At 23.7% G+C, this 20,565-nt stretch overlaps 1 protein-coding gene across 2 annotated transcripts; it reads left to right on the forward strand.

Moving 5' to 3' along the window:
• The first annotated feature begins 147 nt into the window (after positions 1-147).
• Positions 148-18,796, forward strand: LOC126905338 (tuberin-like). Of its 2 annotated transcripts, none has more exons than XM_050684940.1 (26): positions 148-389; positions 489-625; positions 978-1,168; positions 4,269-4,469; positions 5,041-5,215; positions 8,328-8,528; positions 8,901-9,042; positions 9,562-9,710; positions 9,779-9,954; positions 10,012-10,177; positions 10,243-10,467; positions 11,264-11,495; positions 11,802-11,926; positions 12,004-12,166; positions 12,278-12,439; positions 12,548-12,744; positions 13,526-13,636; positions 14,293-14,462; positions 15,166-15,632; positions 15,700-15,860; positions 15,924-16,101; positions 16,185-16,422; positions 16,497-16,902; positions 17,421-17,587; positions 17,831-17,975; positions 18,549-18,796. In XM_050684940.1, the coding sequence occupies exons 1-26, from the start codon at positions 314-316 to the stop codon at positions 18,768-18,770; spliced, it is 4,983 nt and encodes a 1,660-aa protein (XP_050540897.1). In that variant the 5' UTR covers positions 148-313; the 3' UTR covers positions 18,771-18,796. The 2 variants fall into 2 exon arrangements, with proteins under 2 accessions (XP_050540897.1, XP_050540898.1); XM_050684941.1 differs by having other exon boundaries at positions 16,188-16,422.
• Positions 18,797-20,565: the final 1,769 nt, after the last annotated feature.

Consider the following 20,565-nt stretch of genomic DNA (forward strand, 5'->3'; position numbering starts at 1 on the left):
TGTCTCATTTTTTTATCATTGATACCGAAGGTAAGCTTATCTCCAGTGTGACCATAAAAAAATGTACAGATCATAGACATATACATGAATACAATATGTATTCATATATCAAAGGTATAGTCACTGCATTCTCCTATCACATTAAATTTTCAATTTGATAAAATTACATAATAAAGAACTTTTTAGATATTCTGGAATCTGCTCTTCTACGTGTAGTGACTTGAGCCATAGTTTTGCTCGTGTTCACATTTTTAAATAGAGTTATGATTCCGCTTAGCTAAAACTGGTGGTTCATCAAATTCCACAGTCTAAAATGACTTCTAAAGACAGTAAAACGTTTGAAAAACTGAAACAGTTTTTTCGTATTAACAAAGGAGCTACAAATGCAGGTTTGATAATAATTATTATTTATACATTATTTTAAATGTTATTAATTAAATTATAAAACTATTGATATTAAGCCTACTGCGTTAATATTATTTTAACAGGAGCTCTTCGTGTCAAAGAAGACTACACTCTCACGGTAGAACAAGAACGTGAAATTTCATCTGAAACATCATTAAGTAATAGGATTAAAGCAATCAAAGAATTATCTGAAGTAGCGCGATCACATCGACTTGAAGATGTAAATTAATGTTTATTATTCATACAAAATGTGTATTTATTATATTCAAATACACATTGAATATTTTAATGTATAATTAAAGCTAATATTCACTTTTAAACAGAAAAAGTAAAGATAATTAATGTTTTACAAACATTTTCTGATTTTTATTTTAACTTCAAGATTTATTATTAAGCATTATACATTTTAAAGTACTTTTTATTTAATAAAATAAAAATTAACTTTAGTATAAATGGTAGTAATTTTATATCATTAAAAAAAAAATGAATGAAAATTTTTTCTTTATTTATTGATTATATCCTTAAGTACAAAGTAATATTATATTATGAATTAATATAAAATCGTTTTACAGAAAGCTGTTGAAACATTATGGACTCTAGTAAAAGATTTACTAAGTAGTGATGTTGCTAAAGAACATCGAAATGTGGTTTTCACATTTATTAAATGTATAATTGTTGGTCAGTATGAAACATTGGGTATAATGAGAAAACATATTTTCAATTTTATAAAAAGTCATAATATAGTAGAAGACTTATCATGCAGGTAAAATTCATTTTATAATAAATTTTTTATTTGGTGACTAATATATTACGTAACATTAATGCCCATAATTCTATAAATAGTATTATTTTCATCGGATGTATTATTTTTGGTAGTGGTAGAATAGGCAACAGTTTATCTTAATTTTTAAATGACCCATAAATGTTAGGTATTTTTTCTTTATAATATAATAATTGATAATTATTTGCAAAATAAGGTAATCGATAATAATATTATTTAAATGCAAAGCGCCCTATTTAAAAATTTCCATACCCAAAAATATTGTTAATTACTAAAAGTACTAGAAAGTACTAAAAACAAAAAAATCTTTTCATCAAATTGAAAAATATTTCATGAATATCATATTATTCATTATGTCATATTGTAATTAAAAATAAAAAGCCCAGCACAGTTGCAAATTCGATGCAAATCTGTATATAGTGTTTAATTTAAAAAAATTGATGGATAATTACAAAAGCAACATCAACTTCTATTTCCTTAATTATACCAAGGTTAGTAATTCTTTTAATTATATATTATATAATTTTTAAAATTAATTGTTATCAAATTATTATTGATTTTGATTTTTAATATGTTAAAAGTAATAATCTTGAACCTACTTTTTATTGTCCTTTAAAGTGAAAGTTTTATTAAAAAAAAAAATGAATTTATTACCATAACAAGTAGCTCAATTTGCAAGTTTGAAATTGACATTATTAAATAGATAAAAATGAAATTGTTAAGATTAATATGCTGTCAGCAAATTTTATAATTACTATTTACAGTATATTTATCAAAAAAGTTAGATTTTTTTACATTTTTATCGTAATAGATCACTTAAATAAAAATCATAGTAATCATTTCTAAATAACTTTTGGCGTTTAAAAAGATTCTACAATGAAATATTCAAAATTTAATTAATTTTAATGATTATATATTTAAAAAAACCAATAAAAAAAAAAAATTATTCAATTTAGCCTATTATAAAATAAATAATTATAAAAAAATAGGGCAGTGTATTGCCCTTATAAGATATTTTTAAATAAAATAAAATACAAAACCCAGGATTTTAACACAAAAATAGCATATTTTTGAATACGGTAGCCATTTGCGCATAGAAGATAGGTCGTTATGACAAATTTTTTTTTTTCATTTTATAGTATATAACATAATCTTTGATTTGATATATGTTTAAAAAACGCAGTATTTCCAGAACACTTTCAAAAGTTAAGTTGAAAAAGTTCTATTTTTTATACGTATGTTTCAAGTTTTGAACGCCCCCTATATATGGGGAAATTGTCCAATTTTAATAAAAAGTATATCAAATGAAAGATGTACTTATAATGTATTTAGAAAAAAAGAATTTGTGCTGATAACTACATTTTTGTAGTGAAAAAAATGACAAAATTTACCGATTTTTAAATTTGTAATTTTTTTGGATATTTCCCCCATTTGCGGGGAACGAAGGAATTTTTTTCAATTTTTGAGGGTAATGTCTTCGACTAGATACGATTTGCGATCTTTTGACGTATCATTGAAAGAAATCGGTTTGGTGAGAGTTGAAAAAAAGTGATAACAAACATAAAAAAAAAAAAAAAAACTCATCATGGTAAAATAAATACCTTCTCAGCTTCGCATCGAAGCTAAAAATAGTTTGATAAAAATTAATTAAAATAATATAACTAAAATATTGGAAAAATGAAAGAATTTTAATAAAATGTATACATTTGATAACTAACATATAAATGTAAAAGTATAACTTCCTTTTCACAAAAATTGTCTATTTATTTATATATTTTTCACTGATCTAGAGCTTTGCTGACTAGACTATTAACTTTCATTTATTTTGTTAATATTCTTAACATTGAATGCGTTCATTTTTTTAATCTAAAAAGAGATAATAACATTCTATAAGAAATACCAGATAGTTTGATAATTATAAGATTATTATTTTTACCTATCGAGGGCTCCGCTCCAGACCTAGAGTCCTTCGAGCCTTAAAATATACAAAATATATGTGCAAATGCAAAATTGTATCCTAATATAAACTCTTTGTGGACAAAAAAAAATATAAGTTTAAAGCGAAAAAACTTGATTTGAATAATATGCTAATTATAAAGCCAAAGTTCAAAATATATATATATATATATTATAAACATATATGAAAGAAATCGACAGAAAATATCTTGTATACTTAATCAACTAAACATAATATCAAAACAAAAAGATAATTAATAACCTATCCCAATTAATTCATATATGACAACCATAACATGTGTTAAATATGAATTAAAAATATGATATTAAAGATATTAAATATGAATTCAAATCCATTTTCTACAAACTCAAATCACAATATAGATATATATATGTGTAAAAAATAGCAATACCTTTATTTAAAACATGTGCATGAATTAAAAAAAAAAAAGGTCGTATAACGGTGAAAAATGAAAGGATTGAATTAATTTTATTATGATATCGCAGAAATGTCTTTGGGCGGGTTTGATAAAAATTTCAAATCTCATGTTGTAAAACTGTCAAAATTTTTAATTTTTCTTAATTTCTGGTGAGAGACAAAAATTTTCTGACTTTTGCAATAATTTTCCCAGAGTCTCATAACCCAGTACTTTTATTGAAAAAAAATATTTTGAAAAATTAAGTATGGTAAGTAATTTTTCCAGAAAAACGTATTTTTCCTTATTTTATTATATAATAAATAAAATATTGAAATTATAATTTTAAAATTTCAATATTTCAATGAAGCTTTAATAAAAAGATTTTGATTCTAGGTAATCTTCCAACTTGATAATTCTACATAATAAAAAAGAATTATCATTTAACTTTTTATGTTTTTGATTCGTGAATTTTTTCATTTTCCAAAGTAATTTTGTTATAGATTTATTTGTATTTTCATTATGTTTTTCACCAAATTTTAATTTTTAATATATACTTAATTTTAGAATTCAGTTCTTTTTTTTTTTTAATAATCTAAAAATTATTGATAACAATAGAATAAAAATGAATTATTTAACTATAACAATTATCCATTTACTGTTGAAAACTTAAATAATATGAATTTATTCAGTGATAAATTTTATTTTAGGTTAGAATTATTAGAAAGTCTTACAAATCATGGTCATAATATTGTATACTTGGAAGAAGAAATATGTTCTTGGCTTACATGTTGGGGTGCTTCTGAATTAGTACCTGCAGGGTTTACAATTGAATGGTTACAAATGTCAATTAATCTCATTAAATACAATGGATCATTTTTGGATGATGAAGTTATTAACGCTATTGTTCAGTATGTTAATTAAAATAAAATTCTTTGACCTTACAAACTTAACTTAATTGCCTAGGGTAACTTAAGAAATATATTTGAGAACTGGTTAAATATCTAATTTTTCAATGTAAAATTCCTAATAAATATTTCATTTTTTTCATTCAAAACCATATTTTTATACTATTTACATTAATTTGATATTCTTTTATATATTGGGTAAAAATTGTGATTTCATTTAAGATAAAAACTTATTTTTTTATGAGTTAATTATAAAACACAGACCAAGATTTGTTCATTAAAATAATGCTATTGAGATGTATATTTTATTAATATTAACCATGTTATGTTAAAATCAAATTGCTCTTTTCAGTTTTAAAACAGTATTGATTTATCTATCATTTTTTCTTTTATGTTTCATTACTAATTTTTTTTTAAAAAATAGAATATTTGTCATACAAAAACAGTTATTTTTTTATAGAAGAAATGTTAAAATTTTATAGTTTTATAAACTGGCAATCAAATATTAGTGTTTCTTAAATTTTTTAATTTGTGAAATAGATAAATATATATATGTATGTATTTTCTTAAACAGAAGCTCTTTTTATGTATGCTGTCATAGCCAAGATGAAAAAGTCGTCATAGAAAGCTTACAACTTTTAGATACAATCATTTGTTATAGTTACTTGCCTCCTCCATCTTTACCAATATTTATTGCTGCTTTATGCCATACAGCAAATTCAGAAGCATATTGTGCACAATGTTGGAAAGTAAATTATATTGATTAATTATTATGTTTATTATTAGATTAATTATTAATTATTATACAAGTAATTTAAAATATTTAAAAAAAACATATAATTCTTTGTTATAATTAGTTAAAAATAATGTTCATTTTTTTAAAAAATGGTGTATTAAAGAAATATTGCAATCAATATTGTGTTATAGGTAAAAAAAAAAACTTAATTTAATACTTTTTAGTACTAAGCCCACTAATATGAAAAACATACTATTGTCTTAAAAATAAATATAATTTTTAAAATTATTTGCAAAATACCATGTTTGGATAGTGATCTGCATCAAGGTTTTAGATTTTAAGGATAAAAAATAGATTCTAAATCATTTTTTTAACAGTGTAAATTGTGATTAATAGAAAACTTACCAGACAATGGCCTGTGTTGCAGCAACTTTTAATTGATAAAAAATATTAAAACAAAAAACAATTCAATAAAGACCCATTTAAAAAATTTAGTTAGTTAATTAGTTAGAATTTTTGTTAAGTATAAGTGTAAATTTGATTTATAATAATTTCAATTACATTAATTAATAACACAAAAAAAAAAAAGTTGTCTGTACTTTTGACCGGACCCACCTACAGACATGTATTTTGACCCGCTGAATCCGAATTTGAAGTCCGTTTGGCCCGGTCACCCTTCAGATTTGAGTAAAATGCAAAAAACCAAAATATAGGCAAAAAATTGCAAAAAACTGCAATCAAAGCGATGAAAAAAATCTTGTGGACCCTGATCAAGTATGATTTTTATGTATTTCAATTTACTGAAACTGAATCTGAACGTTAATTAGTCCGTTGAATCATCAACATTTGAAAAATAACAAAAAAAAACCCAAAAATTGCAATAAATCATGAAAAATCAAAATTATCGAGATGAAAACAATTTTTTGGATTCAGATTGAGTATGATTTTTATGTATTTTATTCCAATGAATTTGAATCTGAAGTTTTCTTGTCCCATTAACATTTTAATATAAAAAAATCAGGAAAATTGTAGTTATAAATATGAAAAAAAATGTATAAAACACGATTAAATATTTTTCTTGTATTTTTTCACGCATAAAATAGGAGTTTAGAATATGAAAATATAAAAAACTGTAATATTTATAAAAAAAAATGACTAGAATGAAGAGAACGATTTTCTCGAATTTTAACCTTCTCATGCACGAGATTTTTTTCCTTAAAAATAAAATATTTAAATTTCATATCAAATAGTTAATTACCTTATGATATTAGTAAAAATAAAAATTTTTTTTATTAAACGAAGAGGTTAAAATTCGAGAAAATCGTTCTCTTCATTCTAGTCATTTTTTTTTATAAATATAACAATTTTTTATGTTTTCATATTCTAAATTCCTATTTTATGCGTGAAAAAATACAATAAAAATATTTAATCGTGTTTTATACATTTTTTTTCATATTTATAACTACAATTTTCCTGATTTTTTTGGTTTTTTTATATTAAAATGTTAATGGGACAAGAAATCTTCAGATTCAAATTCATTGGAATAAAATACATAAAAATCATACTCAATCTGAATCCAAAAAATTGTTTTCATCTCGATAATTTTGATTTTTCATGATTTATTGCAATTTTTGGTTTTTTTCTTGTTATTTTTCAAATGTTGATGATTCAACGGACTAATTAACGTTCAGATTCAGTTTCAGTAAATTGAAATACATAAAAATCATACTTGATCAGGGTCCACAAGATTTTTTTCATCGCTTTGATTCCATTTTTTTGCAATTTTTTGCCTATATTTTGGTTTTTTGCATTTTACTCAAATCTGAAGGGTGACCGGGCCAAACGGACTTCAAATTCGGATTCAGCGGGTCAAAATACATGTCTGTAGGTGGGTCCGGTCAAAAGTACAGACAACTTTTTTTTTTTTGTGTGCCGGTGTAATTAGTTAACTACAAAATAAAAACATGACTGCTTTACTGTATAATGTAAAAAATTATATCATATCATTAATCATTTAATAAATTTTCCTTTTTTAAGTTAAAATATATTTCAAGAATAACAAGTTTACAGAAGTTAAATAGTTCTTTTTTTTATTGGTTAATTGAGATCTGCTAATTTTAGTGGACTGATATTTATAGGGATATATTTGAAGTGCATTGATTTCATTGTTTTCTTCAAAACTAAGTACTTAATGTTTCTTTAACATCCCTCCAGATATTATTGGTGTAATTTTTAAGGTAGCTCTTATAAATTTATTTTTCTTGTAACTTCCTTAATTTTTATTAGTACATATGAAAATTATCTATTTAAAGTTAAGAAATAATAATTAAAGATTAACAATGGATGTCTTAGATATTTAAAGTCTACTTAATAAGTAATTGTAAAGTATAAATCATATATTACAGCGTATTGAGCAACTCACTCATTAATATTTCTTTATAATTATATAAATAATTAAGTATATAGATGTAAAATGTAAAATCCAACTACAACTATATATTTATCATAAAATATATATAATTATATAATTACTCAATTACTTCAAAACAAAAGAACATTAGAAAAGTATATAAAAAAATTTTTCGAAATTTTGCAGTATATTTTGTATTAATAGCAATTTTTTTCTCTTTGTTCATTCAAATGCGTACAGTTAATATTTTTTTAAATCTTATAAAATTATTTAATTTTTGGTTAAAATGTTATAACTTATGTTAATTCAAAATAAGTTATACTAGAAAATATAGCTTTTATTTTTAAAAAATTACACTAAACTCAATTTTAAAGTTACAAAAATCAATTAAAATTGATAACACAGTGCTAAATTTTGCAAATTTCTTATTAAACTTCATGATTTAATTTAAGGAAAGTTAAAAAAAAATTGTTATTTTTTTCATGACATTTTATTGTAAAATTATTGCTTAATTACTAATTAGTAATTATCTCAAAAACTAGATATGATAGAAAAAAACTAAAGCCAGATTCAAAATCAATGTTGAAATATTTTATAGAATTCATATGAAATTGTAAACAATAAATATTTTTGCCATTTATTATTTTGTGTAATTTCTCTAAATACATAATTTTTTTGTATTTTAATTAATAATACTATTTACTATTATATATAGACAATGAGAAAATTACTGGGGACTCATATGGGATACTCTGCTTTACATTTGATATGTCAGCTACTCCATAAAGAGATATCAAACAATAATATTGGCATTATAAGAGGCGGAGTCTTTTACATAAATATGGCATTGTGGAGTAATAAATGTATAACGTCTTTTAAAATATCACTGCTCTCAGTATTACCTTCAATTTATTTTGTAAGTTATTATGTATTTTCACTTAATCAAGCTGTATAAACTTAACTATTTTTATGTGTTTTTGATGCAGCAATTATCAATGATTTTGAAAAAATCATTAAAGAATTTTATAAAATAATATGTAACTATTTTAGAGGGTTGAAAGGGTATAAGGAATACTCAGGGTTAATCTTATGATTGAACGCTCATTTTTTCTATCAAAGTATTGGACTTCATATATTAAACTTAACACTTTTATTTAGCCTAAATAAACTCAATTTCCTTATTATTCACTGCATATTTATCAAAATTCCTAACATATTTGCATATGGAGATATGAATAATTATAACTTAATAATAGATACATTTATAGCATTCAAAAAAATATTTTAGGCTTTGTCATGTGATCATCCATTAGTTGTTCTAGAAGTTGTATTAGGTATGGAGTGTCTCATTACAAAATCTGGAGTCGATCTACAAAATATGGCATGGGAAAAAGTTTTAAAAATTTTGAAAAGTACTGCGGAATTTGTCAGTTAGTATTTATTTATCTAACTTATTTGTTAACTAGTTATTTATGTATAAGATTATTTTTGGAGAGTTGTATACATAGAGGGGAAGAGCTTAATTTACTTTCCCTGCCTTAAAAAAATAATTTACATATTATAATAATTTTATATAACAAAGCATGCAATTTTGCTAATTTTCTAGTAGGGTCTTCATTGTGAACTAGTAGGCTAAGCCCACTAGTACTTTCATTCCGCTTTTAATGATGTCTTGTATCAATAACTTACTATATAATATAATTTAATAAATATTTATACTAAAATATCTGAAATTAATAATTTTTCAGCCATCAACATTATTCGTTTAATATGATAATAAAACAAACAAATAAATAAAATAGTTTTTTTTTTTTTGTGTTTCTTTACTTCTTTAAACCTTTGACCATATCATAAGTTTAGCTATAACTAAATTTTTATATAATTATTATTTATTAATTTTATCAAAAAGACATTAATAGGTACCAGATAAAAATATTTTTAAATTTTAGATCGAAATAATGCCAATTCACTTCCAGTAATTGTCGAACATATCAATGAAACCCTTTCTAAAATAGAAACACTTGTGTCAACAAATTTGTATAATGGCAGTTTAGATACTATTTATGATGTCATTGAAACATTTTCACTATATAGACCTGTAAAAATTATTTTCATTTATTTTGTGTATTTTGTTCAATTATTATTTAATTTATTATTATATAACAGGAATCTTCCATTTTTAAACTTATGGCTTATAGAAAAGAGTTTTTAGTTCCAACTCAGTACCGTTGGATTGAAAATCTAACATTATTTTTAAATCACTTTTATATCAAAGAAAATAGAGCAACTATTAGAATACATGCTGTGATTCATACTCTTGAAGAAGTTTACCATAAAAACAGGTACTAATATTTATTGGTAATTCTTTTTAAGTAAAATTTTTATTAAATAATTTTTAGCTCAATATATGAAAATGAAATTATGGCTGTAATACTTTCTACTTTTGGTGGAGTTTCCAATGATTCTGATTCTAGTGTCAGACAAGTAGTTTGTCAACTTATTATTAGAATTTGTTCGGAGTGTAGTAGTCAATATCATATTCAATTACTTGAAATACTAGAAAAGGTATATTTTTCTTTCCATTTACTACTATTGTCAAATAAAGTTCTACTATTTACTTATTTTGTTAGATCTTATTAAGACCCTATCAAACAAATATCACCATGCCATTATTGGAATCTGAAATAGATGACATTAAATTGACTGTTGAAGGACTTTCAAAGTTGTTTGCAAAATTTATTTATAATCATCCTATGGAATCAGCTGAAAAAATATTAGATATGCTGGTTATTCATTTACAATATCACTATGATCAACCAACAGCCCTTGAAAATTTTAATTCAATACGGTTAATGGTAAGGTAACTTCATTTAAAAATATAATTATTTTATTTTCATTAAGTTAAGTAAAGCCTTAGTTGGAACTGTATTTAGCATACTGAACAGTGACAGAACTACACATAGATAAAGGTGGGAATTTCCACAGATTTTTTTCTATGGTGCCTTGTTAAAAAATTGAAATATAAATCATTATTTATAGGAATAGTAATTGTTGGTGACACTATTATTTTATAATTTTCTACATTTTTTATAATAAACTATAAGCCATTATTTTCGTTTAATTTTAATGTTAACAGCTATTGGCAAAATCGACAAAGTCATCTATATATACATTAGCGGTCCTCATATCATCCCTAATTACATACAACCACCTCTTTTTCAGTTTTTTTCTTCCTTCAACATTCTTTCCATAACCATTCTTACAGCTTTCAATTTCTTTCTCCTCATAAATAATCAATCCATTTAAACCTATTTCCTCTTATCTTATCCACAATTGACGCTACTTGTATGCTTCCTCTTACACATTATTTCCTGTAACTAACTATAAATCATTAAATTATCAATATAATATTATGCCTATTTATATGTTCTTTTATGGTCCCAAATTATCTAACAAGGTTATAAAATAAATTATGAATAAAAGTTACCAGGATATTGTATCCACGGACTTCTAAAACTGTAATTTAAAATTGTTAGTAATATCATTTAATATTGTATAATCAAGACTTAAAAGAAATTCGAATTATCTTGGGTCTATTCTATTTTATTCTATTATAAGATTTAATTTGCCTTAAAAATTGTTCTTTTTCAGATATTTGAACTATTATCAAAGTTACGAGCAGACTCTAGATTTAGATTAGGAATCCAAGGATCCAATATTTATTCACCATTTATTTACGTAGACCGATATGGACATGGAACTCCTTTTAGTCCTAATTTTTCAACAGAAGAAATAAAATCTAACAACATTTTTGTGCATTATAAACATATATCATTAGCTGCGGCTTGTAAAATTGTGATAACAGCATTAAAAGAAGAACTTGGTAATATTTGATTTAAATTTGTTAAATAATAATATTATTCTTATAAATTATTTTTTATTTTATATAAAGTGATTAAATCATAAAAATATTTTTATTAAAAACAATAAGTAGTTATAATAATGGTATATGTTAGCAAACTATCAAAAAATATTATTGATTATGGTACAATATTAACTGTTTGTGATCAAATTAATTCATTTTATGATAAAAAATTTTAACACTACTACAATTAGTGTATTTTTATATATTCATGTATCTTATAATATTTTACTTAATAATAATATGAATTTAATTATTTTTCTTTAGACTGGAAAGTTTTATGTTATATACTGACAGAAGTACCACAAATTCTAAAACATAAAGCACTAATACTATCTGGAAATGAAGAATTTGATCCTGCATATGATTTAGTTTCTACTTTGTGTTTTTTAGTAAAAAATTATTTTATAGTTTTTCTTTAAAATTTTTTTTATTTGATTAATATAACTATATAATGTTAATTTTGTAGGTTAATGATAAAAGTGTTGTTAAAACTTTAAAAAATACTCCATCTAAATGGCTCAAAACTGATTTTCAAATAGCTGTTTATCCAGCATTAGCAGCGTTTGTTTCATATCATAATAGTCTTGAACCTCCTCTTCAACAAAAACTTGTTAAATGTTTACAATCAGGTATAACTTTAATTTTGTTCTATATTTTTTGTAGTTTCATGTATTCATAATTGAATACATAGTTGTTATTAATATAAATATATTAGATATATTATTATATGTTATTTAAAGGTTTGGTCAATAGATGTATTCAACCAGTTGTAATGGCATTGACCACGTGTATCTTAGAAATGAGAGATATTATGGTAAAATTATTACCAGAAGTCTTATTAAACATGTCTAAACTTTCTGCTACTGCACAAATTGCTGTACCTGTATTGGAATTTCTTTCTAGTAATTATAAACAAAATAATTTTAATAATTAATGTACATTTGTTTATAAATATTAAAATTTTGAAATCAAACGGTTTTCTTAAATTTATAATCAACATATTTTTTCAGTGTTGAGTCGTCTTCCTAAAGTATTCTCAAACTTTGTAGCTGATCAATACATGTCTGTTTTTGCTATTGCATTGCCGTACACTAACCCTTTTAAGTATAATCACTATACAGTATCATTAGCTCATCGAGTAATAGCTATTTGGTTTCTAAAATGTCGCACATCTTTTAGAAGAAATTTTGTTGAGTTCATAAAAAATGTATGCATAAATATGATGTATCAAATATATAGATATTGAATAAATCTGAGTGTATTTGTACAGTATATCTCACTATGTTACGATAAATCCTATCACTTTTATCCACTAAATATTTTTTGTTATTTTCTTTTTTAAAAACTTGTTGGAGCTTAATGATATCTTAACAAAATAATAACTAATTTTTATTATTTTTAATAATAACTGTATTATTAGCATGATTATACCTCAACGTAAGTCATTTGATAGTAAGAAAATATTTATAAATTTTATTCAATGAAAGTATCTGTGTGCTTAATATACAAATATTGTGTTATTTCTAACCTTCTCTGATAAACATAGGTCAACATTTGACACAATTAAATAAACACTAGATAATTCAAATTTTAAAAGATATATATTGTAAAGCCATACATAATTAAGAAGAGACTTTGCTACTAAATTATTTCTTATAATTTAATCTATAAAATGGCTACCTTGGATTATTTTACAACATTTCTGTTATTTTTTTTATTAAAATAAAAATATGTATTTTTCATAATACATTTTGATCTTAAGCTTCAATAATTTTTTATAAAAATTACAAAAAATATTAAGTGGATCAAAAGTTATATGATTTTTTAAAACATAGTGGGGCATTTTGTATATATTTAAAAAATATTTTCTGTGTCAAATATTATTTTAATTAAAGATATAAATTCAATCAAAAAATTAGTGGGTAATTAAACATTTTTTTTATTATGTGTTTTAAAAATCTTTTAGATTTTGTTTGATAAAATTTTAGGGTTTAAAACAAAATGTTTTGGTTCCATTTGAAGGCCGTTCTATCCATAAATGTGACATTCTCAATGAAGATTCATCTAGTCGAAAAAGAAGTTCAAGTTTAACAGAACAAGTAATTATAATTAATAATGTCCTATCATATTGTAATATTAAATCTAAAATATTAATACAAGTAAAATAGAGTAACATTTAATGATATAGCCATTTATTTGTCAATAATTTAAAATAATACGTTTTAATAATTTTTTTGAAAAAAAAATACAACAACTTTGGCAATTGTTTTACAAAATTTATTTACAATATATGATATATATTAAATGAGAACCTTATTTCCAAAAATTATTATTTACCATCTATAAATGTAATTATTATTAGCATTATTATTAAAATTCCATTGTCTTTACTTGGATTTGGATAGTATAACCATAATATAGATTTTAATTTTTCGGTACAAAATTAATTTTGAAAATGTAGTTCCCAATTATTTTTATTAAGGTATAACATTTTTAAATTCATATTAATTTGTCCAATTGAGTTAATTTTATAAATTTTAGTAACTTTATACATCATAATCTAATATGACTACAAAAAACCAATTATTATTTGAATAAGTGATAATATCCCAACATTCTGTGCTTGATCAAGGAGATTCTTAATATGGATCAATAAATATTAATTCTTAAAATACAAAAGAAACGATTTCCTAGTTGATTTATTAATAATTTTATGTGTCAAAAATTCAAAAATTAATTTTTTACTCATTTTTAGGGGAGTCGTAGACGTGAAAGATCAGTTATTGGTGTAAGCCGTAGTCCAATGAATGATTTGAAACCTCCTATTGATGATGAACTTTTAACATTTCATAAAGAATTAACTGAAACATGTATGGATCTTTTAGCAAGATATGCTTTTGCTACTTGTTCAGCTTTACCAAAAAGGTAACTACTAAAGTACTTTAACTACAGAATAAAGTTTACACAAACTTAGGTTTCAAAGTAAAGTAAAAAATAATTAAAAATCATTAATGAATGGTAAAATTAAATATTTTGACTTATAACATTTCACCCAAACACTATTTGAGTGTTTGGGCCTATTAGTACTTAAATAGTTCTGCAGTAACTTTAGAAATATGCGACAACAATAGTAAGTCAATCTGACTACATTATATGTGTAATGGTGTTTAAATAAAAATATTAAATGGTTATTATTTAGTACTTTTATAGTTACTCAAAATAAAATAAAGTGTAAAAAAATGTTAATTACACATGACAAGTATCCGGATATAGGTTTAGAGACCCTAGACACAAGTACTTTGAACAACATTATAATATCGTATTTATACAATTAAAAAGAGTTCCCTACACCATTGAACAATAACAAAATGAACATCCAAAAGACTATGTGTTATCACGTAGTTATAATAATAATAATTATATATATATATATATAAAATAAAGACAATAGTACACTACAAGTATGCCAAATACAGACTTAGAATAGAAAATGAGAGAGAAGAGACAGACTTGGAATAAAGAAATAGGGAAAGTACAGGATACTACAACACCCTAAGAATATTAATCATTTTAAGTATATCAAAATTTGTATAAATGATTCTGGGATTAATCAATTAATTTTTTTTAGGCATCCAACAGCTGATTTTATCTTAGAAGGTGGTCAATCTGCTACATGGTTATTAGGAACGAAATTAATAACAATAACAACTAGTGGATGTACTCAAAAACCCGTGCGAAATGGATTATGTAGTAAATGTTGTCAATCTTGTCGACAAAATGTTGATCGCTCTAGAATGTCTCCTAAACCTGATGAAAAATCAAAATTATCAGTTTCTCGGAGCCAAAGCAGTGAAGCTAGTAGTGATCAATTTGATATAAATACCCCAGTTAAAGGAGTCATTTCACCATCTTTATCAACAACAACCAGCTCACCAGGAGAAGACCCTAAAAAATTTTCTTCGCATGTTGATTCCAATGAAACATTTGATTTGTCTAGAAAAGATAGCTTTTCTAGTATAGATCGATTAGACAAAAAGCAAAGTTGTTCATGTTGGTGTCAATCATGGGCAGAAATTTGTGTACGATGCCCTACAGGTTAATTTAAAATTATTTGAAATTTGACAATTTAGTTAACAAAGGTAAATTTAATTATGTTTCTTAGGTGTAATGTCCTGGATGATCCGTGTACAAAATGACCGTAATTTCCAGGATTTTCATTCTGATTCATCAATGTTTGATGTTTCAACATTATTTCATCCAACTCTCGGTGTGAAAGTATCTAATGGAGAGATTGACAGGATATCTCAATATTTAGATGAAGAAGTCTGTTTATTTTCAAGAATAACAAATTTAATAAAATAGTAATAACTATTGTTATTGTTTTAGAAGCAAATTTTGGAGCAGTGTATTATAAATGATGACACTATAAAAATGGAGCTCAATAGTAAATCTCAAAATCGAATATTATCTGATCCTGTTTGTATCCCAGGTTCTCCTCTTAAAGTTACTCCTTCTCGACAAATCTCTCAAGAAAATTGTGAAGTTGATGAAGAATATTTTGATGGTAAGTAATTCACTTTTCTATATAAAATTAATTTAAGTTTCAAAAATTAATTAAACAAATTAAAATTCTAAATTAATTTTTAGTAGAAGATTATGATACTGAAGAGGGACGTTCAAGAAATCCAGTAAGAAGATCTAATTCTAGCCCTGAAATGAGTTCAGGTTGGAAAAATCCATTTATGAAAGATATACCTACTCATGAATCTGATGATATTACCAAGGATCCTAGTAACGTCACCAAACATCTGGACATGTTTAATAATACTATAGATGCAAAAAAATTGAAACAAAATTACAGTAAAGATTTACGATACGGTTCTAAGTAAGTAATTTATTTCTTATCAACTTTATTATAATTACATTTGTTTATTACAAATTACAATTTTTTTTATTCAGAGCAAATTGTGAAGCAATTCCTGAAGAAATATGTGGCACTGGTTCAACTCCACCATCAAATATGTGTCAGCCTAAACCACTAACACTAAATTTAAATATAGATTCCACTGAGAAAAAAAATGAAGTCATGACTCCCGAAATTAAAAAAAATAATGATAAAGAAAGACCAAAACTACAACTGAAATCAACTAAATTAAATTCATTTAATGAAAGTGATTCATCAACTAAATCTTCAGCTGAAAGTGTTGATACTAAACAAACTACAGAATTCCCTCTAGTTAATTATTACCAAGAAGAAAAAAGTAGATCACTAACATCTACACCATCTTACCTTGCTACTAAACCACCATTGTCACCTCCCATTAATTATGGTCAATTGTATGGCTCACAAACACTAGAGAAGATTGTATGAATTCTTTTATATTAAATTTCAAGTGATCCATTTATAGTAAGATTGGTGCTAGATTTAATTATTTTTTATTGCTAATATTTAGTATTTGCATACAATTAAAAAATATACATATTGTGTATATTATTAGTTTTTAAAAATATTTTTAACTTAAATTTTTGTTTGTTATGTTAGTTACAATAATTTTCATTTTTATTTTATGTTTGAAGCAAAAATTTATCTATATTACATAAAAAAAAATTAAAAAAACATAAAATAACTGGCATTTATAAAAGTTTTATAAAAACATAATAATTCATAAAATCTATTATTAAATATTTTACTATTATAATTAAATTGTAAAATAGTTAAATTTTAATATACAAAACAGTATTACAAATTTTATTTTTTATTATAAACACTGTGACTTGTATTTTTACAAAAATAAACAACTATTACTTAAAGGGATCACTTTTTTATAAATGACATATTTATTTTACTTTAAATTAATTTGAATTTATCTAAAATTATTTCAGGAAAATGATTCAGATCCTCCATTATTATTTAGAGGTCGTGTTCACACATTAGCTGTGATGGATACTATAAAAAAACCAACTGGTTTACCAGCAAATTCTAGTGTATTATTTAGAAATTCGCGGACTAATCCACCAAAAGAAACTATACGATCTGGAATAAATCCAAGGTACTTATAATTTCATATTATTTAACTAAACTTATTCCTTTAATAATTATAATATTACATTAATCAGAAAGGCATCTAAGTGAAATTTATATGATAATTTTTTTTTTTTATTAATTTAAAATATTTGTAAAAATTATACATACATTTAATTAAATAGAATAACTCTGCAATATTGTGTTTAATATATACAACATAGTATATTCACAAGACAATTTTTTAATATTATTTATCTTTTTTTTCCAGTTTTGTATTTCTTCAATTATACCACTCAACCCATTTTAGTAGTGCTGATAATGATGCTAAACCAATTCTACTACCATTATCTCAAACTATGATACAAAGAGCTGTCCAACATTTAGATTGGATACCTCCTTACGAATTTCATAAGGTTTGTCTTATTGTGCTCTATCAATAATATACACGATGATTTATTAAGAATCATTCACTCATTTATTTCATTAAATAATTTATTTTTTATTTTTATGAATTGTGAGAAATATCAAGTTAGATATAAAAAAATCTATTTTAAGAGTAGGTTTAGTGGTAATTCTTGAAAGTTCAATGGAATTCTATAATTATTTGCATTATATTAAATAAATAATGGATTTAGTAAAATTTTTAATGTTTGTTTAATTTTTTAATACTATTTTACATGTTATAAATTTTAGGTATAGGTGAGATGAGTACATAATATAGCAGTATTCTTTTCTGTCTATTATGATAAAAGTATAATTTTGTTAAACCCTGCTCTAATCTTTACCTCTTTTAATTATTTAAATTTTAATATTTCAAAAGTTAACTTAACAAAACTGGTTATCAATTCGTTAAAATTTCATATAGCCTATTTTCTATCTAATATAATAATAATTATAGATTCCAATTCTTATATAAACATTCTGTATATATTATAATTTTATATTTATATAAAACTAAAAGCGTAAAATAAAAATAACTTTTATAGATTGGAGTAATTTATGTGGGTATGGAACAAGCCAACTCTGAGATTAATATTTTACGAAACCGACATGGTTCTCCTAGGTATACTGAATTTCTTAAAGGACTAGGAACACTAATCAAGTTGTCAGATGTAGACCCCCAAAGTGTATTTTTAGGTGGATTAGAACGTGATGGAACTGATGGGAAATTCACCTATATTTGGCAAGATGATATAATGCAGGTATAAAAATTCTATATTACATAATCACTAAATTTTAATACAAATGGCCCCTTTTTTCCTCTTGAACATCATACATTTTAAAAACATGATAAAAATACATAAAACGCTATTTTATGTGTGTATATATGAATATAAGTACAATAAATAAGGCAGTAACTCACTTTTTCTCAGTAGATCATAAATAAATTTTACTCTAATTACACTTTATACGTTTACCAATTTATAAGTAGTTTAATTCTGATCCAACCAAATTCTTAATATTTTAATGAATGTTATTATAAAAAGAGTATAACCTAAATTTAAATACTTCATAATCTCAACATTTAATTTTTAAGTTATTGCCTTAATTGTTGCGCATAGCAATATCAAAATCATATAACATTTTGTATATACAGAGTGTTAGTATAATCAATATCACGAATAATAAGATGATATTCAGTAGGATCTAAAAATAGCGAAATCAAAAACTAAAATTTATTATTTTTAAAATTAGGGTTTTTTTTAATTTTCCACTTCAAATTTTATTTAAATAAAATATAAACATCACCACGGTATTTCCCACAAAATTCTTATACAAATTAAGTGGTCGCTAGATTTTTGTAAATTTCGTGTCCTATTCTGAACTTAGGGTTCAAAGTTAAAAAAAAATTTACTTTAATGTGACCCATCAATTTATATTAAAATTTTACTGGGAGTCCTGTGATGTAGTTTATTTTTAATTTAAACGATTACATAACGAGAAGACTCACATATTTTCTTAATTTCCAAGTTTATTTCGTCTTTCATTATTTATTCAAACCGAATATAATTTTTACCATTAAAACTGTACTAAAATTATAATTTTTTTTTCTTTTTAAGTCTTAGAAATAAAACAATAACAAGATTAAATGAATATTTTGAGCTGAATATTTTACACTTTATTACAATAGGATAATTAGAAATAATTATTTTGTTGTAATCGGCACACTACTCTTTCCTGAAATAAATCACTAATGAGAATATGGTACATCACTGAGCTTGTTAATATTTATTTAAATCTTCGAAAAATACTGTTCACTGTTAAATAGTCACTAATGAAGTTTCAAAAAATATTATATACCTTTTAAAATATAGCTTATTTTTTTATGCAATAAAAATGCATAAATTTCAGTAAGAAAGGATATCCTATAGTAAAAAAATAACCTGCATTGTAAAAAAATTTTAATGTGCGTTACTTGCTTAAAAATGTAATTTAAATTTACACTTTTTCAATTACAAAACCACCCACTGTTAAAGCATTTATTTTAAGTTTTTTGTTGTATAAATTTAAGTTAACTAATATTATAAATTGCATTAATTTTTTTTATTTAATATCTACATCATAATATTCACTGATATTTTAAATACTACCACATTTTAAAAGACATACATCAAGTTTATCGTCCCGTTATTAAAATACTAAACACACAATACGACTATTTTTGAATTATCAATGTAACTTTGGAAGAAACTTGTGAAATTAAAAAAAATATCACATTATCTGTGGGTTTTCTCGTTATGTAATCGTTTAAATTAAAAATAAACTACATCATAGGACTCCCAGTAAAATTTTAATATAAACATATGGGTCACACTGAAGAGAAATTTTGATCAACTTTGAACCTAAAGTTCAGGGGAGGGTTTACAAAGTGTACAAGCGCAAAGCTTACAAAAATCGAGTGACCACTCAATTTTTGTGAGAATTTCGTGGGAAATGCCGTGGTAATGTTTATTTTTTATTTAAATAAAAATTTAAGTGGGGAACCGAAAAAAACTCCAATTT

Source organism: Daktulosphaira vitifoliae, unplaced genomic scaffold (genome assembly GCF_025091365.1).
Source record: "Daktulosphaira vitifoliae isolate Bord-2020 unplaced genomic scaffold, ASM2509136v1 Scaffold_4, whole genome shotgun sequence".
In the NCBI taxonomy this organism is placed as follows: Eukaryota; Metazoa; Arthropoda; class Insecta; order Hemiptera; family Phylloxeridae; genus Daktulosphaira; species Daktulosphaira vitifoliae.

Bases quoted from the DNA above. Each gene is read 5' to 3' on its own strand.
- LOC126905338 (XM_050684940.1), top strand. From the start codon at position 314: ATGACTTCTAAAGACAGTAAAACGTTTGAAAAACTGAAACAGTTTTTT. The intron at 9,955-10,011 runs GTACTAATATTT...AATAATTTTTAG, and splicing joins GAAGTTTACCATAAAAACAG to CTCAATATATGAAAATGAAA. The intron at 17,976-18,548 runs GTTTGTCTTATT...TAACTTTTATAG, and splicing joins CTCCTTACGAATTTCATAAG to ATTGGAGTAATTTATGTGGG.